We start from the raw sequence: 26358 nt of genomic DNA on the forward strand, positions 1-26358 counted from the left end.
TGTGTACACTGTAGGATGCTCTTTTTACAGAAAATGAACACAAGGTAATGTCAACTAGAGGGAAATTTAAACTGAGAGTTTTAAGTAGCAGGTATCATGTGAAACTGCTTATACTGTCAAAATCAATATTTTTGGGACAAACTATTTTCAAATCTTTCCATCAGAGTTATTTTGCACAATCTCAATACATGCAATAAAAAAAGACTGAATACATACTTTCAGATTTAAAAACACTTTTTATAGTTTGTTATTTTTATTAAGTGGTTTACACCAGAAGGTGTGGTTATAGATACAGTTGGTGAGTAAATATACATGAAAACCTGTCTACACACCCAACTCTAGACTTACCTATATGCTCAAAGGTAGAAACACCTAAAGCTTAGATGAAGGCCAGAGAAAGAATGTTTACAGGCATAAAGCACAAATATATGTTCTGAAAGGCCCAAATATTACAGCAGATAAAGAGCACGTGAGATAGAAATTACATTTTTTATGACAATTTGTTTCTTGGGTGTTAGATTTTTGGTCTATCAACTGGAAAGGAAGGCTCAGACTTAAATAAATACATTTGTTTTGAATATTGGCCTTTATTGAGTATTGTCCATCCATTCTGCTTCTAGTGGGTTTTTTCATTTACAAAAATTCAATTCCACGTTCTCCCTCACTGAAGGCAGAAATATACCATGAACTCAAGTCCAGGCCAGCTTCTCTCCTTTACCTATAAAGGGAAATAAGTGCATCAATGTTCTTTACTGGGAGGACAACAAGGCCATCTCTCTGACAGATAAACAACTGAGCTTAACTATGCAAGACGACAACTTTGTCCTCAAATAAGCCGTCTTTAATTAATTTTGTCCTGGAATATATACAAGTTATTGGTGGCAGCTACAGCAATGATGTTCTCTGCAGGGTGCCATGCTGTATGAAGGATCTTCTTGTTGAAGTCCAGACTGTCAACACTTATTTCATCTTTCTTTCTCTTGCCGCCTGTACACACTTTCCTGGGCTTTAAGATGGCACGAGGTTTGCTACTCTCTCTGGATGCCTCTAGTGTAATATCTCGCCGTGTGTTCCGATCAAACATCCTAAAGAAGTTGTTGTATGAGCCCGTCATAATAGCACTACATTTAAAGAAAAAGAGAAAATCAATTTTAAACTCCTTCACTAGGCCTACAAGGTAATGCTGTATTACTCCATACTGTTGTACCCCCTAACCTTGTTTCCCATTCCTATCATGCTCACCACATTCTATTCCTCTCACAAAACTCATCCACCCTTCTTTCACTAGAAAGCTAACATTTGAGCTAAATTTGGTTTTCACTGGAGACGTTCTTAGTAATAACAATACTAGAAACACACAGTCTGATCCTTATGCCAGTACTATGGCACTAGTGATTGTTACTACCTCTCAAGACCAAAATAGGTGCAAAGGAACTTGACAGAAATGAGTAGGGGAAACGGGCTCCTTCAAAGTTTCAGAGCTTTTTGGTTCCATGAGAGCAGGGGTGTCCAAACCCTGGCCCGGGGGCCACTTGCGGCCCTCAGGGACTCCCACTTCAGCCCATGGGGAGCCCCTAGTCTCCATTGAGCTTCTGGCCCTCTGGAGACTTGCTGGAGCCTACGCTGGTCTGATACAACTGCTCTTAGCATAAGAGCAACCGTTAAACCTCTTGTGTGAGCTATGGGATGAAGGTTCCCTCCACTGCTTGCTGTTACATGTCTGTGATGCAGCAGTGGCAGTGAAGGAAAGGCTGGTCTTTTGTGCAAGATCTTTTATAGGACATGACCTACTGCAAGACCTTCATACATTAATATAAGTTCCATCTCTAGTATATTCATTTATGTAAATTTATTCAAATTTGAAATGTAAATTAATTCTTTTTTTCCTGGCCCCTGACACAGAGAGATGATGCAGCCCTCCTTCCAAAAGGTTTGGACACCCCTGCATGAGAGTAATAAATTCTGATACCAATAGTATATAACAGTGTTTCTCAACCAGTGGTACTCAACCACACTTTCTAGCAGTGAGACTAGAAATGCAATGCGACAAGCAGCTGTAGGAGGCTCAGCTCAGTGTGTGCTTTTCGTGTACTAAAAAAGTCCTGTCTGCCCTGAGCTACTTATTGGTGTTTGTTGCATTGTGTCTGGCCTCCCAATTCAGAAGTAACTGGTGATGACATCACCAGAGGAACTTCCAATAGGTGGACCATGCAAAGTGCTATGGTGTGTGTGTGTGTGGGGGGGGGGGGAACACAGAGAAACTCTGGCATATGGATACAAATATTATACTTACCTTTCACAGAAACTGTGTTGGAGCTTTAAAGCCTACGCTACTAATCTGTCAACTTCATATTATTTTCTGTTGCTTATTCTTGTATTTATATGCATTAAGTGTCTGTAAATACTCTCAAGCATGGCACGACAGAAATGCCATTAATAATCACTTGGGCAAAATAAGCACCTGGCTGGCTTCATCTTGCTTACTAGGGCATACATTTTAAGAAGCTGCTTTATAGAAACTACATTATAGCAATGGTTTACCCAGACCAGGATTAAGTACTTTGATGGGCAATGGCTCTCAAGGGTATGCAGCAAAGGTTTTTTCCCAGCTAATTAAGCTTCTTTGTGCTACAACTTTTAGACCATATTGCACTATAAACTAGAAGGCATTTGAAGCAGATATCCACTCCTAAGTTTCTATTCAATTATTCCATCAGTTAACTAGGCTTCATGCTTTTAAACAGGAGAAACAAGGGGCTGAACCTGGCAGTTTTCTTGGGCAAAGCACATGTTCCATTAATGAGTTGTTACTCCTCTTGTGGTAGCATGCACAACTGGTCCTGCTGAGAGCTAGAGCAGAGGTAGAAAGCTAAGAGCCCCATTCTTGTAACGCATTCTGAATTATCTGATTGTAACTGCTGAAGTATATCAAAATGGGCACGTATCTTGGTTCACATATTTAACTCATCCCCCTGTTTAATTAATCACCACAAACATTTTCAGGGGTAAAATGAGCTACAGTACAAGCCTGCCTTACCTATCAGAACCATTCCAGCAGCACTCAAACTTGTCAAAGATGCAGTCGTTCTCATACAGTGAACAAAGCTTGCTTCGAAGATATTCATGAACCTTAAAATACATAAGTATTGAAAAACATGAGAACATTTACCATCTGGAAAAGTCCATTTATTATCAGGTCTGAACACTTTACCTGATATGTCTCTACAGGCCTGTTTTCCATATTGAGATCCCATACTTTAACTGAAAGGTAGTCTCTGGTCATCATGTATCTACCACTATGACTGAATTTTACATCAGATATTGAGGAAATTATTTCTGAAAAGAATGATCTGCTGCTGGGATCTTCAGGCTCCTCAAAGACTGGAAATATAAACAGAAAGGAAAGCTGTTAATGATTAAGCTAACTGTCTGGTATTTTCAGACAAAATTAAGGCTCAACTAGACTAGCAGTTTTCAACTGTGTACCATGAAAGGAAATGGAGGAGGGTGCCACGAGCGATACATTCACTCTATTGCTTGCTGGATTGGGGAGAACTGACTTCACCCCTTACTGCCCATATATGCATGCAACATTGCCTTGAGGAATGGAAGTAAAGACATATCAGGATTTTGACACAGCCAGCCCTATAGCTTATGAGAACCTTGAAGCTTAACTGTTGCCTAGAGAACACAGTCTCATCCCTGACTGACTCGGAAAGGGGAGGGCAGGATATCTGGGCTAACTACTATCTGGTTAGCTACATAGTTACAAAGAGCATGACTGACTGACTGTTGTTCTAGAAAGTGGTCAATAAAAAAATGTATTGAGAGTACACCAAACTAGCCATATGAATCAGCTCTAATTGTCTAAAGACATTCATGTCGTGGAATCTGATTTTCTCTGTGATACCCAAAACAAATGGGATGACCACTAAGCAACCATAGCAACCATAACAGCTGACTGTCACATTAAGCAGAATTGTGCTGGATATAGGCAGTGGCCACCACACAGATACCTAGCTGAATAAATCCATCTACAGATACAGACCAAAGCACCATGATCTTTAAACAAACACACATAGAAAAAACCACTACATATTGCTGCACTCCAGTGTAATTTCCATTAGTGTAATGAACAACAGGGAATGCAAAAACCCTTGCTTCCTTTGGTCCTATTTATTCTAAACATTTATCACAAACCAAATTAAATATTTTTTATTGTGAAATTACAAAGTGAGTCCAACTGTATTAAATACACTAAGCTTCTAATTAAGAATTCTCAGTGCTAGAAGATACCAGAGTAATATTTTATTTATGACAATCTACACTGAACCACATGCAGAGCGCATGATTAAAACAGTAGGTTTTTATCTGCATTTTAATTATGAACAGTCATTATACGCGAGCAGATACAGAATTGCCTAATGAAAAGAAAATGCTTAAAATGTAAAAATGAAAAAGCTTAAAAAGAAAAAGCTTAAAATGCTTTAAAATACCATCCAAACCATCAAAGCAAAGACAGGTAAGTTAGCATGGAAATTTGGATGGCACAACAGCAGTTCTAGGCCATATTGTGCCAAAACAATGAACTATATTTTAATCGGCTGTCTGATTTTTCCAATGTGTTCCAATTTTCTTAGAAGTGCCAACTTCTTAATCAGGGTGAATCCTCAAGTCTATCCAGTTTCCATTATTTAACATATAACAACATACAACAAACCTTTATTAGGCATATAGTTTTACAACTAATATCTCCAAACAGTCATGTATGAAGGGTTTCCATTATTTATTGATGGGTTTTGCAAAGCCACATGAGGACTAGCAGATTCACTCTTGTTCAAGTAAAAGATGAGATTAACATGATCAGCAAGAGTTTCAATAGAAAAGTGAGCACAAATACTAGACTGAACAAACTGAACAGGAAATCATCAATATACTTTCCAGTAACTTTCTTCTTCTCATTCCCCCACCTGTTGAGTATCAATGCTACATGTGTCAGCACTAGCAGACCCCAAAACAAATAATTAGAATTAAATATTGAGAACAGATGCTTATTTCTGCCATCAGTATATATGAGACTGAGAAACTACTTACATTTTGAATGTCTATCACAGAGGGCTGAAGAACGCATATCACAGAGCCGTATAGTTCCTTTGCTACTGCTGTAGACAAACACGTTACAATGGTGAGGGTGGAATTCAGCTGCAGTTATCACCTCTGTCAGTTCCTCCATGTTAGCAGGCTTTATATCTACAATGTCTGAAAGTTTGATTGTGAAGGACAAAACTGATCTCTTTCCAAATATATCTCAAGCTAAGCAACACTGGATGAAAATCCTTCTGAACAAGAAGTTATTCAGTACTGACATTTCTAGCACAATTATTCCTCAAGAAGGACAGCATCCTGCTTTTACTGTATCTTCTAAATGTGTTCTATATGTATCTTCTATATGTATCTTCTATATGTTTTTAAATGTTTTTATCTGCTATGTATTAATGTTTTTTAAAATCTGTTTTTTTAATATGTTGTTAGCTGCCCTGGGTCCCGTTAGGGAGAAGGGCGGGATAAAAATAAAGTTTTATTATTATTATTCTAAAATAACATTTCAAACTTTTGAGTTCTTGCAAAATAAAAACTTGCTGTTCATCAAAACACTACTTTTAATTGTTTAGAAATTCAGACATATAGGCAGTGATATGTGGCAGAAAATTTTGTTTTCAGAAAGTTTTCCATGGTTACATTTTCTGTGGACAATTTTCCATTTCTAAAATGCAGTGTTTCATAAAATGCTTTGGTAACATAATGAATGAATACCATACCAGTTGAATTGGATAGGACTGCTCTCTCTCTCTCAGACATAGCTCATTAGGGATACTAATCCCAACATAAGGGAAGTTGAATTGAATTGTCATGTCGTAAGACAGGGGGGGGTCAATCTATGGGCCAAGGACCAGATCCTGCACACGTTATTACCCCTCCGTGGGGTGACCGATGCAAAGCGTTCCACCAGGGAGCCAATAATTTTCCTCCTGATCTCCTCCAAACTTCATGCTGGCCAGCTGCTTCCATGTTGCATTGCCCCAGCAGGATGTGCACTGGAGTTTTGGGCAGATGTGGCTGGGAGGCACATGGTTTGGGGGAGATTGGGGAGGAAGACTAGTGGCTCCCCGGTAGAACGCTTTGCCTTTGCCCCATGGAAACCGTTTTCTGTGCGCAGCAGTCACTACTTAGAGCACCGTTCTCTTAAAATATTACAAGCATTGCAATAATTTCCAAGTAAAGCTTTGAATTTGCTTGAATACAACATTTAAACCATATTATATGTATCTTATTGATTTTTTTTCCAAATCATTATTTTAATACTGTTGGTTATTGAAAAACATATTTATACAGAGAGTACATTTAGCATGGCATACTTTAAAAGTTTTGTTTACTACATGTACATCACATATAACATATGACACTGGAAACTTCAGATTAAAAATGTTCTGAAAATTCACATAACTGCCAGTAGGAAACCAAAGCTAGCATGAGGTTAATATTACAGAAAGTCTCTAACTTAGTTATGAACATCTGACTTATGAATGGGCTTAGCTGGGAGAGACTGGCAAATCAATGGAAGCCGCCTGGAGAAAACCCAAGAAGCTCCAATAACTCTGAAAATAGCAATGCCTTGCTGTGGTGTTGAGGAGGAAAATGACATTTAATAATAGTGAAAATCTAGGGACTCCTGGGGTCAGAGGGGAGGAGAGAATGAAAGAAGCAGACAGCATGACCAAGGCTGATTGAGCACAGGAACAGCCAACATTTTGTGAGGTGCAGAGGAGCATTAATACTATATTAAAAGTATTAATAGGGGATGGGGCGGGAGGTGTTTTGGGGCAGGGAGAGGGTAGGCTGAGAGCAGGAGGCAAGAGCATCTGGCAGTTATGCCGGATCCTGACCCCATTCCTGAGCCACACAGGGCAGTCCCAGGCTGCTTGGATTTGCGCCACCTCGTCAGGTGGAGCAGATCCAAGTAGACCCATTGGGGCTGCTGCAGCGCGACACAGAGTAAGGCAAAATGTTTCCCTTTGTTTTGAGCTGCGCCGCTTTAGGCCTCAAACTTGGCTGAATGCAATGTGCCCTAAGTTTCATACGCTATTAATATTAAGCTGACCACAAAGTTACTGCACTGGAAGCACTGTACCTCACTTGGCAAGCGACAACTGGCACTATGAGGTGAAAGCTGCCTAGGCTGTTCAGCACAGGGGGAGGAGAATATGCCTGTACTGTAGGTAGTCAATCCAAATGCTCAGCAACACAATGGACTGCCAGCCAACAGATTTGGCTTATTTAGGGTGTGCTTATTTATGGTGTGCATTTCTTGTAGTATCCTCAAAAACAACAGGGACATCACCATTTATACTCATAATTTCAACAAGAGGTGGCAGCGAATACACATTCCTTTGTTTCAGAAAATACCACCTGCTTTATTGAACTTGAACCTTCAAAAGACAGAATTCTAGAAGTTTAAAATATCCCATCATTTAAATAGGAAAAAGTTATTTTACCATCTTCAAAACCACTGATACAGTAAGTCATATTTACCATAAGAGATTATTAAAACAAAGCACATGTCAACTTATTACAATGTATCAAAAAGTACAAAATTTGTATCAAGTGTCTTATCAAAAAAGGATACTAAAACTTCTATCTGTGATTTCTAAATGCCACAGGTTGATTCGTAGGTCATCTGCAGAAAGGTATGTTTCATGATCACTATTCACTGAAATAGAGTTTATGTGATACGTGTGTGCATTTGCAAATATCCTTCGGGGACTTGCTTCTACCATTAGGTCCATGGGTTTCAATATTGGCACCTAAAAAGGAAGAAAGAAACAGATGTTTGTTTCGGCATAAAGTTGCAGCTATTTTGGTAATTATATTGAATTATCTTAAAAAGCTAAAGTTACAGCAGTTGATTAAATGATCTCTTATGCGTTTGTTCCCTGAGCAAATTTTAAACTTGGTTAAATTACAAGCTTTCCAGATTTATTTGTAACATTACTGGGGATGTGAATGGACAGCTGGATTCTGTTCTCAGTTTTTTCTTTACTCCTTTATCATATCAATGCATTCAAAGCTTCAATAGATGAAAAAGTGTAACCACAAGATAAATCAGTTGCTCACAAGCTTGGTTTATAATTAGTCATTTTACAAGTGTAGAAGTTTAGAAATAATTCTTTTATGCAAAGTAAATGCACAGAGAATAGAAAATTTATTGCACAACAGCATCTCGGTCATATTTTGCAGTACACTAACTAGATTACAATTCTAGCAGCCACCTCCAAATTTCTATTCAGGGCATGAGTTAAATTATCTTATATCAGTAACCAAACCTCACTACTTCAACATCTGAAAAGATGACAACTAGCCTACTGCCATTATAAGCATGCAAATTAATACATGCATCCAGAAAGAATACGTCCTGAATCAGAGAACTGGCACTTTTAATTAGATGTTAGAGATTTGTAAAATTTAAGAATCCAATAGCTTTTCATTTCAACTGCAACATAACAGGTAAACACAATACTTAGATTTCATTAACTGCAAGTTAGGACAACAAAAAAATACCCGTAGTGCTGTGATTCTAAATGGATCCCGAAGTCTTCCATCTTCATCTTTCAAGTTATAGCCTTCAGCTCTTTTATCCCTTTCACTGATTTTCCATAATTTAATAGTTTTATCTAAAAGGGGAGGGACATTTCAAAGAGATTTAAATCAAACATTACTAGACAGTGATTAAAAACTTATCACAGCAGACACTTATTTTTTATCTTTGTTTGAAAAACCAAACTGAAGAATTTGCAAACTGGACTGAACAACTTGACAAAGGCAGCTTAGTGACTCAATGACTGTATATACTCCACAGTAAAAAAAAAAATAGCATTGCGCCCAAATTCTTAAAGTACAAATACGGCAATTGGAGCAGATCTGAATTGTGTTTCTAATTCTGCACAATTTATTCTGCATCTTTCACTATTGGGTATAAATCAGTGATGCACAATTTTTGGTCTGTTTTACTAACAAGCCATTGTTTGTAATTAACACTAGTCCCTCCTGATGGTAACTTCCTACCCTCCAGTCCTATACATCAGTGGTTCTCATACATTTAGCACTGGGACCCACTTTTTTAGAATGAGAATGTGTCAGGACCCACCAAAAGTGATGTCATGACCGGAAGTGACATCATCAAGCAGGAACATTTTTAACAATCCTAGGCTGCAATCCTATCCACACGTACCCAGGAGTTAGTCCCATTTACTATCATTGTTAAAGAATATACATAGTAGCTTGTTAAAAGTACATGTCTGCAACATTTCCCCAAATGCAGTCAATATTATGGTAGCATCAAGTCTAATATATTAAAAATAATTAAAATGAATAGGAACCCACCTGAAGTTGACTAGCGACCCACATAGTGGGTGCCGACCCACAGTTTGAAAAACACTGCGATACATACTAAAAACTAGGGGAGCTGGTTAAGTAGGGTTTTATTTTTTTTGGAAGTTTCTGCAGAAGACAGAATTATTATTATGGAAGCCTGTCCCTCCCCCAAATTCTTCGCAACTCACAGGAAACTGGTATGGAGAGAATGGGGGAACCATTTGCCACTGGCAAACTTCCAAGGGATTTTTGGAGCCCTGTGCATCTGATTTTGGTAATGATGGAAAGGAACCAGGAACTATGCAATACTCCGAAGCTCCAAACCACAAGAAATCTTACACAGCTTCAATGTCAGCTGGCAGAGTCCATGAACACTCAGCACATCATCAGAAGAATTAAAAAGTTGCTTTTAAGAAAAAAATGAAAACTTTGATTCTTAGGAAGCTAAATTCTGGGCTCTAAACCCTACAACTTACCTGAATAAAGTATGCTTCATTTTCTATAATAATTGCGCACATAATGCATTAAAGCACTAGCATTTAAAATTACATGAAGTGCCACTAATAGTCTGAAGACACACAGCATGTCTCCCCACCCACCGACTAATCCAAAAGCAGAGCACATAAAGTCCAGATCAGATTAGGAGGACTGCTACTGACATATAGTTCTTCCCATAGGCAACTGACTTGATGGCAGGAGGGGGCTTAACGAAATTGCCATCCTAATGTGCTGATTTCAGTGGTGGAAATTTAATGCTAGATCCTGCACTTCACTACAGACTTCACTTTTCTCATTTGGGGTATAGCACTCTCCCCCCCCCCCAATCTGTAAGACAGTGTGTTTTTTTAATTGAAAAAATGGTTTAGGAAAGCAAACAATAAGTAACTTGGCTTGTTATAGAAAAAAGGACATGGGCTAAGGGTTTTAGATTTATATTTGCCTTTTTAAATCATCAAAATTTGTGGAAAAAAATCAGCATGCAAAACACACTGAACTGTAATGATACCAGAAGTTACCTAAAGTGCAAAAATAAGAGATTTACAGCACAATACTTTGCATGGCTACTGTGCAGTAAGTTCCATTAAGTGTAATGGGGCTTATTCTCAGAAAGTGTGCATAGAACTGTAGGCCTAGATGCAAAATACAATGTATAAACATCCTTACCATTTGTAGATAATAAGAAATGAGCAGCATTCTGTTGTGGTAACCACCTAATTTTATTAATTTTTTCCTCAATTTCTAGACTTTTCAAGTAGTCAAACTCAGGTTCATGACTCTGAAAGGTACTGTAAACATTATATTCTCCCCTTGAATGAGGACGGCTTTTATTCTGCAAGGAAACAAGAACTTATGAACAGAAAATAATTTTTGTAGGGTCACATACCATGCAGATGCAGGAAAAGATAACAACCAGATCAACTAAGTTCCATTTGGCTAATCTAGGCTCAAATTTTTATCAATCCATTTTATGATTCAGTTACAATTAAGCCACCCTGATTCCTTTCCACAGGGCTGCATATTGGACTAGTAGTATTGATAAGTCATTACTCAAGTCTATTAGACAGCATATACTTACCCAGGCACTCCCCAAGAAGCACATGAGACAGAGGCTTGGGATGATTGCAATTTATTGAATAAAAATAATCAGCAAGGAAAATTAAGCTAGTAAAAACCGCAAAGCGTGCTGGCCACAGAGAGCTTGGGGGAAAATGGCATTAGCTGGTTTATCCTCCCCCCCCCAAGACCCCATGGATGTGAGATCCTTACTCCAGGCATTACCCCGTCAGAGACAGGGTTAGCCTATCCCAGCCAAGGCCAAGGGATCGAGGCAGCTGGCCAGAACTGACCCGCACAGGCTAAGCCATAAGCTGGCCCTTGCTTAATCAGCCAGGGGGCTTGCCAGTCAGCCTCACCAACCTGGACAAGTGTTTTTAGAGTGGTCCTGGCTCACCCCTGACCTTGCTTACCTCAGCAGCATGCCACCCCCATTCCAGGCTACCCAGCCAACACGCCACCTGCCCCACCAAGGGAAACCTTTAAATAACTACATCTATAATACCATGCCCAAATGCCAGTCCAGGGTAGGTGAAAATACCAATAACGACAGCCAATCAGGTTACCAGCCAAAAATTCCTACCCTGCCCCCACATGGAGCAACCAGCTACTCTCAGACTGGACACAGGGTGGGTGGGCAGGGCTTGCTGAAAAGGCATGGACTGAAGCTGGGGAGAACTTTCTGGCCCCAGCAACAGCCATGCCACGCCCCAACTGATTCAACAGCCAATTGGTTGCCTCATTTTCCCGCCTCTGCCCCAAGCCCACTGGAGGAGGCTGGGCAAACAGCACCGGGGCTTTAAGTGCCCCAGTGCAATTGTATATTGTTTTACAAAGGTGAAAAACATCATCCTCTGCCTTCAAAGACAGCCTCACTTCTGTCTTTGTACTATAAAATGCACTGTTTGATTCCCAAAATAAGTAAAAAAAGGAATAAACACTTTAATGGAAAGCTCCTCTTGTCTTGCATACAAGCAGGTAGCATGCCAGTATACAGCAGCGTACTCTTCAACAGGGAAACACCTGCCCAGCCCAGAGGTCGTTTCGATTCTCTGGAGAAGCCTATGCCAATTCATATAGGGTCCCTCACTTAACTGTCAGTAAACACACAAAAAGCACTTTACTTATACAGCAAAAAAATAGATATTAATTTGTTTCATATTCCTCCAAATGCAAGAATGTTAAGTGAACTAACAGAATCCAATCAAGTACCATAAAAAGAACACTATATGCAGTTTTGTATTTCAAAAATGTCACGGTGCTTAGTAAATGGAGTGCTGAGACTGGATGTGGCAGAATATTGCAACTCACCTGCACCTTTGAGCAGGAACAAATCTAAATAAAATGCCAAATTGTTATTTAGGAGGTGCCAAGGAGACAAGAAAGCCCTTTGTTCTTTCAACATCAGCACTCTGCACCATAACTGAAATTCAAGGAACATTCAAAAACAAATTGGGATGTGGTATGAAGAATAAGAATACTGGAAAAAAATGTCAGGCACCTCACTGAGTGCTTGAAGCTGGTAGTAGAGTTCTTCGAATGACAGCCATTGTTGGTGACTAGTACAGGTGTACCTTGGTATCTGAATTTGGTATCTGTGGTTTCACAAATACTGGGGATGTCTTTCAAAATAGTAGGAAAAGAGAAGAAAAACAACACAGAAATAGCTTTGCATACCCTTGCACAGCAAAACCAGTGCATTTTGAGGGCTGCAGGCTGTCTTCCAAGCTGTCTGCAGCCTCTTCCAGATCACACGAGGCTCCTCCTTTCACCTAACATCACCCCAGAATGCATTACAGGGTGGACTGCGATGCATTCTGGGGCAACATGAGGTGAAAGGAGGAGCCCTGTGCAGCCAGGAAGAGGCTGTAGGTAGCTTGGAAGACTGCTAACAACCTTCAAAACGCACTGGTTTTGCTGAGCACCGAAAGGAAAAGTTATTTCTATATTTTTTTCTTCACTTTTCCTATCTTTTTAAAGGGCTTCCTTGGTAACCACGTAATCTGAGGGGAAGGCAGAATGGAACCACGACAGATACTGGGGCAAGTATGTATTTCAAACTTTCGTTGTATGACTTGGTAGAAAAATGGTATACAACTTTTAAACAAACCAAATACAGTAGCATGGAGCCTTGTGTGTTAACTAGAAATTCTGATTTATTCAGAGGCAGATTCTTATATCACCTCTGTATCTGTAGTTCCTACAAGTAGCAGTTATCTCTGTTACTTCCTCTCTGAGACTTTCCTGCCCTCCTTCTCTGAAGGCTGGCATTTCACATGACATTTCTTCTATATAAATCATCACTTCTTTGTTGGAAATAGCATGTACATCATCATACATTATACATAAAGACAGATGGGTGCAACCATAACACAATGACGTAATGTGATGTATATTATTCTCCCTAGAAGGATGCAGTTATCTGTGCATAAGAAATGGATAGTGGCCATACCAAAAAAAAACACACACCTCTCCAATTGTTAAGGGGTACATACTCCAGATCACTTAAGGAGAATTAGTTCTTTTTCAACATCCTTCAGTTATCCTGCTACACTATTAGTCACCATAGTTGCAGAACAACAAAGAATAAATTGTTCCTACCCTTTCTTTGCTTACTTATAGAGGAAGGAAAAATCTTATACAAGTAGTATTAGTTCAAAATAAAAACATGCATTGTAAGCATGACTGTGACTGAAGGACACATTGTCGGCTAAAAAAAATATGAACAATCTAAACTTTGATGTATAATGTGACAACATTCACTAAAGCATCTTTTGAATGGTACTGACCTCTGGTTCCCTTTGAAATATAACCACTCTACCACCCTTGTCTCCTGTTGCAAGAAGATCGCCAGAGTAATTAAATTCAACTGTTGAGATAATGTCAGCTGTAAACATAAAACAGAAGCAACAGTATTATAATGTGCAAACTGAAATAATTAGCTTAAGAAAAGAGTACTTAAGAAAAGAGTACTTAACTGACCAATTATTCTAAAATTAAGAAGCAAGCAAATGTACAATATTCATGTTAAAAAAATAATGGTTTTTCTTTTCAAACTTTGATCATCCTTTTTACATATTGCAAGAGATTCAAACTACACTAATAGAACAAGGTATGCAATGTCAGAAATTCTGGGTCCCAATATCGTGTTTGGAAATTTAGCAATAATGAGATGACTGAAATTTGCAAGCATCTCACTTGGTCATAGCAATTCAAAAAAAAAAAAAAGAGAGAGAGAGAGATCTGTTTTGGTTCGTAACAGTCTGCCTCCAGTGGAACATTACAGATGACAGCCTTGGATGAAGTGCAGAATTTTTTTAATGCAGCTTTTCCCCAATAGGTGCTCAAGGCAGCTAACAAAGTAATAAATAGCTACAGAATACACACACTACAACCATAAAATTTAAAAAGTATAAAATAAATTCCCAATATTATATTAGAATACATATTTCAATATCAAATGTAACCTAAAGGTCTTGCAAAAACAAACTTTAAGGAACACATGAAAACTAGCCCTTTTGTAAGACAGACATTCATAACAATGACATTAAAAATATTAGTTTTCAATGTTAGAAAAAATATAAGTGCCTCAAGGCTGCAAAGAAAGCCCTCCTATGGCCACAGCATTCACTCAGAACTTTTAAAAATGTGTCATACTGAAAACTAAGTTCATCTGTAATGGAACACGGGGGTCAGAATAATGGAAGGGAATACAGGTTCTTTAAGCAAGAACCTTTACAGTATAGTTATGGGCTTTCACAAGCATATCCTACAAGTACAATGGTTCTCAATAGTGATCTGAAGATTACTATATATTGGTACAGGAAGAGAATACCTGCACGAGAAAAGCTCCTAATGAATTTACCAAATGAGTTTACAAATGAAGTTAATAAGACAATAGGAAACACAAACAAATATATACAGCACAAATTAAAAAAAACACAAAAACTTAATCCCATATTTGAGGGAAGACGGTGAATACAAGGGAATTAAGGATATTAAAAAGAGAAATGACAAGGGAGCATTACATTGAAATACTACAGATTTCCCTTGGTTTTATTAGTGCTATGAGCAAATCCTCTATCATCTTGACATGCTTCCTTTAGGAAAAAGAAAATGCTCCCACTCTCATTTTTTAAAAAAATCTAATTAACTTTTTTTTTAAGTCTTGTGAAGTGTTATTTTAAAAAGTGGGTTCCATCACACCATTTTGACAGTGCCCTAAGCTAAGAAGTTTGAGAATTTTACGGCACAATCCTAACCCCTTATTCAGTGTAATGTAAATGCTTTCCAGCACTGACATAAGGGCAATGCAGTTCTGAGGTAAGGGAACAAACATTCCCTTACTTTGAGGAGGCCTCCGTAAGTAACACCCAACTGTAGGATGCAGCACATGTCCCATTGGCACCACTATGCCAGTGCTGGAAAGCACTGACATAAGGGGTTAGGATTGTGCCCTTAGAGTTACACCAACATTCTTTGTTACTCCTTTCCTGATCTGTGATCAAGGAATCTAGAGAACCACCAAATTCTTGCTTCACAGTGCTGTTACATCAAAACAGTTAAAATTCTGTCTTTTGTCAGAGCAATGTATATGTCAAAATAGCTCAGACACATACGATCAGGAAACGGAACAAATCTGCAAAAAAGATTCTACATTAAAATGTATCTTGGCTGCAGTAATGCTTCTACAGTTTATTGGAGGAAACTTCTCCAATGATACAGTAAGAGGAAATGGCACATGATCTCCATAAGCAGGTGGACTAAAAGATTTTGACAGCGCACTGAATGGCAAGACAAAGAGGCCATAACACGTTTTGCTGTTACATACTGAAAAAATGCTCAGTCTTCTCAATGAGTTTTCAAAGTTATACATCATTTTTAAGTTCATGTGTTTTAATAAGTGCCACTACTAATAATTTGCTACCCATCTAACACATTGGTGAAATCACACCAGATGGGCCTCTTAAACCAGTGACTATTTTCTGCTAGTCAAAAAAAAAATAAAAAAATCAGAAGACATAAGCTCAAGACATCCAGTTAGTGAAAACACAATGTTTTCTGGGAAGTTGCCATTTTGCATTGTATGCAGAAACTTTTTACCAAGAATCCTAATATGGCACACCAAAAATTATTCCAAATTTAGAAAGGCTATTCCAAAGTTTAGAAAGGAACAAAAAACCAAAATTCAGTAGAAAAAGTTTCTAATGGTGAAAAAAAGAACCACACTGAAAGTCTTCTACAGGGAAGGATAAATTTTTAAGCTATAGGTAAATATACCAACCTGTATCACACAGATTCAAACTGTGTTGTGCATGAGGTCTCACCGAATCAAAATTAATTTGTGACCATGACAAATGATATGAAAATTCAGTGCACTACCCAATATATTATACTAATACTATACTATATAAATATAATATACTATACTAGCATAATGTACTGTTACCCAAGAGCAGGATGTAACAGTACATTATACTGTTTGCAAAGAGTAGTACAGGATGTACTTCAAATAATTTTTGGTGTGGCATATTAGAATTCCTGGCAAACAAAATTACTTTCTATATGAAAAATGCCATTAGTAGATATCAGCTGGGTCCAATACAAGTTGTCCTTGCTGTCATTTAATTCCTGAGAACACCATGCCAACAATGAATGATGCTCTACCACCACCATGACAAAAGGGAATGATACCAGGTAGCTATAACAAAGCAGTCTCTGGTTGGCAAGATGAGACAGTTAAGTCTGATACACTGGAAAAATAATTTGCCACACCTAGGTGATTAGATATCTAGCACTTGAAAGCAGTGATCTACAGCAGCAACAAGATTAAGCACGGATATATTTCTGTTCTGCAGTTAGACTATCCTGTACAGACTCATGTAAATGTAGGAATTATGAATTGCCTATGGCCTGATCCAGTGGGGCTGTTCTTATGTTCTTATACACCTGAGGGGGGACATGATTGAGACATACAAAATTATGCAGGGGATGGAGAAAGTGGATAGGGAGATGCTCTTTACACTCCCACATAATACCAGAACCAGGGGACATCCACTAAAATTGAGTGTTGGGTGGGTTAGGACAGACAAAAGAAGACATTTCTTTACTCAACGTGTGGTCGGTCTGTGGAACTCCTTGCCACAGGATGTGGTGCTGGCGTCTAGCCTAGACGCCTTTAAAAGGGGATTGGACAAGTTTCTGGAGGAAAAATCCATTATGGGGTACAAGCCATGATGTGTATGCGCAACCTCCTGATATTAGAAATGGGTTATGTCAGAATGCCAGATGCAAGGGAGGGCACCAGGATGAGGTCTCTTGTTATCTGGTGTGCTCCCTGGGGCATTTGGTGGGCCGCTGTGAGATACAGGAAGCTGGACTAGATGGGCCTATAGCCTGATCCAGTGGGGCTGTTCTTATGTTCTTATGAAGAAATGGCCTAAACAGCATCAATTCAGAATTAGACATGTCTGACTAGATTAAAGCAGGAAATTAAAATGTGTTCTTGGACATGGTGAGTGGTATGGAATAATGTGATGCTACAATACTGCTGAAGCATCCTGGGCATGGATTTGACTAGTCCCTTGGACGGGGGACAACTAAAAGACTCAGGTAACAACATGTAACTATAATACTTCTATACATTACACAACATATTGATACAATTGGATACAAATTGCTAGCCAACAGTTGCACATTGATAGCATACCTTAATGATCACCTTGGATGTTTGATTTTTTTTTCTGCTTCTACATTTTCCAATCTTTTTCCAAATTTTAAAGCTTCCATTGAGATTAATACAATTTGTAAGCCATTTGTGAATGTGAGTTTTGCATGTATATGTGTTGGCAACCTTCAGTTTCGAAAGACTATGGTATCGTGCTCTGAAAGTTGGTTCTGGAACAGCATCTAGTGTGGCTGAAAAGGCCAATTCGGGAGTGACAATCCCTTCCACACCGGGAGCAAGTGCAGTCTGTCCCTGGACTGTCTCCCTGGCTATGGGCCTTCCTTCTCTGCCTCTTTGCCCCAGACTGTTGACCAAGTGTCTCTTCAAACTGGGAAAGGCCATGTTGCACAGCCTGTCTCCAAGCGGGCCACTCAGAGGCCAGGGTTTCCCACTTGTTGAGGTCCACTCCTAAGGCCTTCAGATCTCTCTTGCAGATGTATTGCAGCTGTGGTCTACCTGTAGGGCGCTTTCCTTGCACGAGTTCTCCATAGACGAGATCCTTTGGGATCCGGCCATCATCCATTCTCACGACATGACCGAGCCAACGCAGTCGTCTCTGTTTCAGCAGTGAATACATGCTAGGGATTCCAGCTCGTTCCAGGACTGTGTTGTTTGGAACTTTGTCCTGCCAGGTGATGCCGAGAATGCGTCAGAGGCAGCACATGTGGAAAGCGTTCAGTCTCCTCTCCTGTTGTGAGCGAAGAGTCCATGACTCGCTGCAGTACAGAAATGTACTCAGGACGTAAGCTCTGTAGACCTGGATCTTGGTATGTTCCGTCAGCTTCTTGGTGGACCAGACTCTCTTTGCGAGTCTGGGTATACGTGGAAAATTTGCACGTATAAAGTTTTCGTATAGTGTTTCTGTTTCAATCAAGCCATATAATATGTTCCCATGAAGATATATTAGGGTCGTCATTTTAAAATACACATTAAAGATACTTTTGCATTTACTCCTTAACTATTCTGTATGGAATATAGACCTATATAAAACTGAGGGTCCAACCAAACTTTCCAGTGTTGATGCAGTAATGCCAACAGAGTGCACACTGCATTCTGGGGGGGGGGGGGAGGGCATCCATAGAGGCTAAGGGAACATTTGTTCCCTAACCTTTGAGCTGCATCACAGCTGGAAAGTTGGGATAGAATTGGGCTGTGTAAGTATTGGTGGTGAATGCTAGGTAAAAGAATGAGGGAGGATAGGGTCTGCTCCAGAAATGTTACCACAAAAGAGTTGTAGCATGCTAACCAGTACAATATAACAAGTTTAGGATGTTTTGGTGTAAAACATGCAGCAAACAGAATTGTCTCTAGAGCTCACAGTTTTGGCCTGTTACATGCAATTTCCTGTCCTCCTCAAAAGCACATTACATATTTTGCACTGTACATTCTGAACTGGTCATATAATGGTCACTAATGTAGATTTTCTGGAAAATTCTGAATAAGAAAGTTTTCCAAGTTTCCAAACTGGATCCAAGATCTCATTTAGCAAATTTGAACAACTTAGTAAATTAGGTATATGGATATGTCCTAGAATAAATCCTTCTCTCACAATAAACTGACACATGGAGAGGTGGTGATGCTGCATATATTGACACTACCTCCAACTTTTATGTGTTCAGTGTAAGGCGAGGAGAAGTTCCATCTTCCATCTACACAGACCCCATTCTTGCCTTCCACTGAATGCATGCAGATCAGCTGGAGGACCAGCAAACACATGGTGGTTGGGGTCACAGCAGCCACGATCCTGCTCCATGTTCATGCCTTGGATGTAACTCCTCTACAGAGTGCAAGAGGGCTATAGAAATCTTGAAAGGCACATTATAACTTAAAACTGATCACTGGTACTGTATTCACATCTTACATTACTAATTAATTTGATAAAACAATGGAAAATTTTCCATTGAGAAATACAGCAGTGAAAAATGTTCTGCCACAAATAAGATTACACAATATTACATAATGGATTTTTTTTTTTAAACTGTTTTGGATCCTCTTGACCTATGTCCATTGTGTGAATATTGTAACCACTAATTCAAAAGAGTGCAAAATTCATTTTCAGCTCTGTGCCTTAAAATATATCATGACAAAAAAACTGCAGGAAATTCTGTGAACAACATTTTTTAAAAGTTACTACTTTAGAAGGTTTTTAGCCCAACAGTATATATTAGACACACATACAGGTGTTTTCTATGGCTCCAGCTCTGTTCCGAGATACAGATAGCAGCTGACACGGGCAACATCAAGGGGATGTATGATGGTATCAAGCAGGCCCTAGGTCCAACACAGAAGAAAATTGCCCCTCTGAAGTCTGCAGCAGGCGAGGTCATCCAGGATCGGGTGCAGCAGATGGAACGCTGGGTGCAGCACTACTCTGAGCTATATTCCAGAGAAAATGTAGTCACCGAAGAAGCGCTGAACAACATTGAGTGCCTGCCTGTGTTGGAGGAGCTTGACAGTGAACCAACCCTAGAAGAACTTCACGTGGCCCTGGACTCCCTTGCCTTTGGCAAGGCACCAGGAAAAGACAGCATCCCTGCTGAAGTCCTAAAGTGCTGCAAAGAGATCATTGTCACTGAGCTGCATGAAATCCTCTGTCTTTGCTGGAGAGAAGGTGGAGTACCTCAAGACATGAGGGATACAAACATCATCACGCTGTATAAGAACAAAGGCGACAGGGGTGACTGCAACAACTACCGCGGCATCTCTCTTAGCGTAGTAGGAAAGCTGTTTGCCCGAGTTGCACTAAAGAGGCTTCAGGTACTTGCAGAGAGCGTCTATCCAGAATCGCAGTGTGGATTCCGAGCCAACAGGTCCACCACTGATATGGTATTCTCCCTTAGACAACTGCAGAAGAAATGCAGGGAACAACGACAGCCACTCTTTATAGCCTTCATAGATCTCACAAAGGCTTTCGACCTGGTCAGCAGGGACAGCCTCTTCAAGATTCTCCCCAAGATTGGATGTCCACCCAGGCTCCTCAGCATCATCAGATCTTTCCACAAGGACATGAAAGGCACTGTTGTCTTTGATGGCTCCACATCAGACCCCTTTGACATCCGAAGCGGAGTGAAGCAGGGCTGTGTTCTTGCGCCAACCTTGTTTGGGATTTTCTTCGCTGTCCTGCTGAAGCATGCCTTTGGAACTGCAACAGAAGGCATCTATCTCCGGACCAGATCAGACGGAAAGCTCTTCAACCTCTCCAGACTGAGAGCAAAGTCCAAAGTTCAGCTGAAATGTCTGCGTGACTTCCTCTTTGCCGACGATGCAGCTGTCACTACCCACTCTGCCAAAGATCTCCAGCAGCTCATGGATCGTTTTAGCAAGGCCTGCCAAGATTTTGGACTGACGATCAGCCTTAAGAAACCTGAACATCATGGTTCAGGATGTGGACTCACCTCCCTGCATTACAATCTCTGAGCATGAACTGGAGGTTGTCCATGACTTTGTGTACCTTGGCTCAATGATCTCCGACACTCTTTCTCTCGATACCGAGCTAAACGAACGCATCGGTAAAGCAGCCACCACGTTTTCCAGACTCACAAAGAGAGTCTGGTCCAACAAGAAGCTGACGGAACATACCAAGATCCAAGTCCACAGAGCTTGTGCCGAGTACACTTCTGTACTGCAGCGAGTCATGGACTCTTCCCTCACAACAGGAGAGGAAACTGAACGCATTCCACATGCACTGCCTCCGACGCATCCTCGGCATCACCTGGCAGGACAAAGTTCCAAACAACACAGTCCTGGAACAAGCTGGAATCCCTAGCATGTATGCACTGCTGAAACAGAGATGCCTGCGTTGGCTTGGTCATGTCGTGAGAATGGATGATGGCCGGATCCCTCTACGGAGAACTCGTGCAAGGAAAGCGCCCTACAGGTAGACCACAACTGCGATACAAGGACATCTGCAAGAGGGATCTGAAGGCCTTAGGAGTGGACCTCAACAGGTGGGAAACCCTGGCCTCTGAGTGGCCCGCTTGGAGGCAGGCTGCCTTTCCCAGTTTGAAGAGACACTTGGCCAATAGTCTGAGGCAAAGAGGCAGAGAAGGAAGGCCCATAGCCAGGGCGACAGACCAGGGACACACTGCACTTGCTCCCAGTGTGGAGGGGATTGTCGCTTCCGGGTCGGCCTTTTCGGCCACACTAGACACTGTTCCGGGGCCACCATCCAGAGCGCGATACCATAGTCTTTTGAGACTGAAGGTTGCCAACAACAACAACAACAGGTGTTTTCTCCTTTGAATGCAATTACTAGCCAACACTTAGGCATGGATAGTGATCTCTTTAGGTACTAGCTTCCTCCCCCCTTTGCATGTACATTGTCCTATCTTTTTCTTTCTGAGCATATTTTCTGCACTTTCAATAGCCTATTAGTTGTTAGAATGCCAAATGTAATTTCTTCTATTCTTCAGCTAGCTGAAGTGTGATGTTTCTGTAAAGTAAAACTGTAATTAAACACCTTAGCATGCTAATTTAGAAGAATACATACTAATTTTGCTAAGATGTATTTTTTCTCAGATTATCACTACACTATATATGTTTCCAAATGAGTTAACAATTCTTCCATCTAAGCCAACTGCAGCAATATAGATTGCTATGCAGTTCATTAATCTTTCTAGATCAGAGTTTCTCAAACTGTGGGTGGGGACCGACTAGGTGGCTCGCGAGACAATTTCAGGTGGGTCCCCATTCATTTCAATATTTCATTTTTAATATATTAGACTTGATGCTACCATGATATGTGACTGCATTTGGGGAAATGTGACAGACCTGTACTTTTAACAAACTACTATATATATTCTTTTAACAATGATAGTAAAGGAAACTTACGCCTGGGTAAGTGTGGGTAGGATTGCAGCCTAGGATAGTTAAAAATGTTCCTGCTTGATGTTATCACTTCCGGTCATGACATCACTTCCGGTGGGTCCCAACAGATTCTCATTCTGTCCCGGTGGGTCCCGGTGCTAAATGTGTGAGAACCACTGTTCTAGATTAAGGGAAAATAGCACTTCACAATAAATTGCAAGAGTATGATAGTAATGATGAGATAGTACTATGCTGTGTTTCTAGCTTTTCACTTACAGCACTGAGAAAATTAATCGATAACTTGCCAGATTGGAGACAGAAGAAATGTGAGGACTCTGGATCAGCAGCACTGTTAATTCTTTTGTCTCTACTTAGAAAGTAAGTCAGCGGCATCGCTTTGACCTTACTTGCCCCTGTGCCTGTATTTAGACACATGGAAGAGATTTGGTAGTAGGAATCAAGTCATCTGCATGAAGGGAACTTTCATATTTGAACTTGCTTCAGAATAAACTCATAATCCTGTAGCCGTGCATTTGTATACTAGACCGGATTCTTTATGCTAACAGGCTTACACTGATGTAGTGCCTTTCAACAAGTGTTCAACTACCCCTAGAGAAGTGTGCAAAGAACTGATGTCTTAGTCAACCCTTATTTCATCACACAGACATGAATCCTAGAAGTTTACAGTGCTAGAATAATCTATAAAACAGTCTAAATTGTTTTTAATTAAACTTCCTGGGTGACCCCGGGCCAGTCACTCCTACTTCAGAGGGTCGCTGTGAGGATAAAAGGAGGCGAGGAACTATGTACACCAACCTAAGCTCCTTGGAGGAAGGGTGTCAAAAAGTGTGAAAAATAAAATAAATTTCCCTGTAAATATCTCCTAAACATTCCAAAATGCCTATGTTTAGCAAAGCATTTGGATGGTTGACAAAAGAATGGCTAAAAGGGAAACTCTGAAAAAGGCAGCAGGTACAAGCGGTGCACACACATACACACCTACATTCTTTGTAGCAGCACTTTTGGCAAACTGGATTATATTACAGTGCACAATCCAGTCTACTGCAAGCATAGCACTGAATACACAGCGATTCCTGTAGCCTCAATAGAATCTCGATTTCCCTCTTTTCTCATGTACACACATGCAGGCAGTAATAGAAGCCATTAAGGAGAGTTGGAGGCGCACAAAAAAATCTCACCCTAGAGTCTCCTAGTGGTGCTTGTGCACACAATGGTCAAAGTAGAAAAGAACGCAGGACAATACTGCGCCTGAAGTGGCCTGGGTGATGTTCATAGTATTTTAATTTTAAACTTTGCATAACACTTTCATATACAAATGACTTTACATGTTATTGCCTTGATGTTAAGTTTCAAAACCATCCTCTAGTGCAGGGGTTTCATACTCATTTCATACAGAGGGCCAAATAGCATTCATCATGCCTGCTGAGGGCCGGAAGTGATGTCATTAGGCAGGAAGTAATGCATTAAATAGGTCATAACCAAAAATAAGAACTTTATTCTCACTTAGGAACTCATTAGCTGCCAATGACAGAAGAGAAAATACACGAATCTTGATCATATTTCAAGATATGGGAGAGCCCAGTTTTCATATGTGCTGCCCTTTCAGCAGTAGCACCTCAGCACTGCTCAGCTGAGAGCTTGAGGGCCGAATAAAAAGCTTCCGCGGGCCACATCCGGCCCCTGGGTCTGATGTTTGACACCCCTGCTCTAGTGAGTGAATACCAGGAAGGAAAAGACATTTGCAACTGGCCAAACAGAAAACTACTTACATATACTACACCATGATAGTTTGAAAATATGGCGGTACCCAAAAACTGCTGGAATCTCTAATTGTCCATTATGTTAAGCTACATGGAGAAATACTTTTTCACAGGTACTTTGATATTCTTCTTGAACCGAGAACAACCACTGCTGAATCATATCTTTAAAGAATTTTAAACAGATTGTGAGCCTGCAAAACCGTCTAGGATAAGCACCTAATTCTTTTGCTTTCTGAAACAAAATAAAAAAGAAAAACCAAAACCTATTACTAACATATACATAAACCAAACACTGGCCAAACTGTCATACGCCAATAATGAATGGATTAGAATGCAACTTTATACAAGACAACCATGGGTGTGAGCCTCAGACTGGATGACCAGCTCATGTTTGCTCTGCAGAAATGCAGACCAAACTGATTTGGTTGAAAAGTCAAAGGTATTCTCACACAGACTCAGTCACATCCTTCTACTGTAAAACCAGACAACTTGGGTGTTCACAGCAGGAGACACACAGTCTGGACTGAATGTATTTCTCACAATGAAGTGTTATACTTGTTGAAGCACATTTTCCATGATATAGAACATTTCTATATAGATCAGAAATTCATGCACTGCTTTCTTGAAGAAGCAGTTTCTCCAACTGTGAAAATATGCAATAGCAGTTGCCTCTACCCTATTATTCACCTTCTACCACAAGAGCACACATCATTATGGTAACACAACCCCTTTGAATGCAGAAGAGGCTAAATGTACAACCACAATGGTCAAGATTAAATAGCTAATTAGACAATACTCAATTTCTGAGAAAAATTATTCATTCCATATATGTTCTCTCCAAAACAAAACATTTCAGTTAACAATAAAAATGATTGACACTGCTGAAGTAGTTTCAGCATCGTTGTAAAAACTCTCAAGCCCAATATCTAAGGCTATCTCTATACACAGTACTATATGACACAAGAATAAAATCACTGGCATTTGAGATGATTCAGACAAATGCCATGCAATTTTCATTTCTTTAAGGCTAAGTCAAGAACATATGACACTACTCTCTACAAGCACCAATTCATTAACAGGTACTTCAGTACAAGGATAGTAACAATCTACCAATTGTTCAGGTTAGGATTCTCTTAAGTCACAGCAAAATACGGCTCAACAGAACATAGATGCTCAGGCGGTCAAGAACCTATTGGTCTGAAAAGAAGGCTATCTAAAAAATACAGCAGTGGTTTTTCTAACTAAGAAGACTTCAATTATGTCAAGTCATAGAAGTTTGGAAATTAAAAGAAATCAGATATAAAAAGTCATACCTCATAATCTCAACACCTCATAAGCATAAGAAAACGATAGACTAACTTCTCTCATTGTCTGAGAGGGGGATACCCTGCTAACTACTTTTTTAATGGGGGAGGAGGCTTAGCTGCTGCTGAGCTATGCAAAAATCATGGATTTCCAAAACTAAAAGCATGCATGTGTTTTAAAGGAATCTAAAACTGAGCAGGCTGTGAGAATTTATCAGCTGGTCTGACTGAAAACAGCCAAGTCACAGAATGTTGAAAGGGGAAAAAGGGAAACAGGGTTACTCAAGTCCATCATAGCTTATAGTAAGTATCCCAGGATGGAGCAGGGGGAAGGAGAAAGACTGGGGTTGGAAAAAGTACCATGAAAAAGACTCCCCTTTTCCCACAACACAGGAAAAGAAAAGAATTAATACCTTTTTCTGTTTTCCCATTCTCTAAAACCAACTTCCAGCACTATACTGCAATGAAATGAAAACTATCTCCAAACCTAACTCTCTAGGTGAGATAGCAGTATGGCAGGGAAAGACATCAAGGGAAAAATGTCCTTTTTCCCCTTTCTTGCTGTCCAAGATGCCCAAAAAAGCACTACAGGGCTTCTATTCCAGGTTTGTATCAGTTTTGAACAGAAGAAAATCCCTTAGGGCAGTGGTACTCAAACTTTGAGGGAGCTTTATTGCCTCAGTAAGTCTTTGTGGGGGAGGGGCTAGGGCAGCAACGCCATCCCCAGGATCGAGCTGCTAAGGGGGGGAGGAGGGTG

At 40.0% G+C, this 26358-nt stretch overlaps 1 protein-coding gene across 1 annotated transcript in view; it reads right to left on the reverse strand.

Annotated features, from left to right (window-relative positions):
* Window positions 1-216: 216 nt before the first annotated feature.
* Window positions 217-26358, reverse strand: part of PPP2R2D (protein phosphatase 2 regulatory subunit Bdelta) — a 39573-nt gene continuing 13431 nt past the window's right edge. Inside the window, exons 3-10 of the mRNA XM_066619050.1 lie at window positions 13773-13870; window positions 10594-10759; window positions 8617-8729; window positions 7685-7862; window positions 5095-5259; window positions 3212-3381; window positions 3038-3129; window positions 217-1121 (exon numbers count right to left, since the gene is read on the reverse strand). Coding sequence (XP_066475147.1) covers window positions 842-1121; window positions 3038-3129; window positions 3212-3381; window positions 5095-5259; window positions 7685-7862; window positions 8617-8729; window positions 10594-10759; window positions 13773-13870 — 1262 coding nt within the window. The 3' untranslated portion in view covers window positions 217-841. The remainder of the gene's footprint in view (window positions 1122-3037; window positions 3130-3211; window positions 3382-5094; window positions 5260-7684; window positions 7863-8616; window positions 8730-10593; window positions 10760-13772; window positions 13871-26358) is intronic.

Source organism: Tiliqua scincoides, chromosome 3 (assembly GCF_035046505.1).
Source record: "Tiliqua scincoides isolate rTilSci1 chromosome 3, rTilSci1.hap2, whole genome shotgun sequence".
In the NCBI taxonomy this organism is placed as follows: Eukaryota; Metazoa; Chordata; class Lepidosauria; order Squamata; family Scincidae; genus Tiliqua; species Tiliqua scincoides.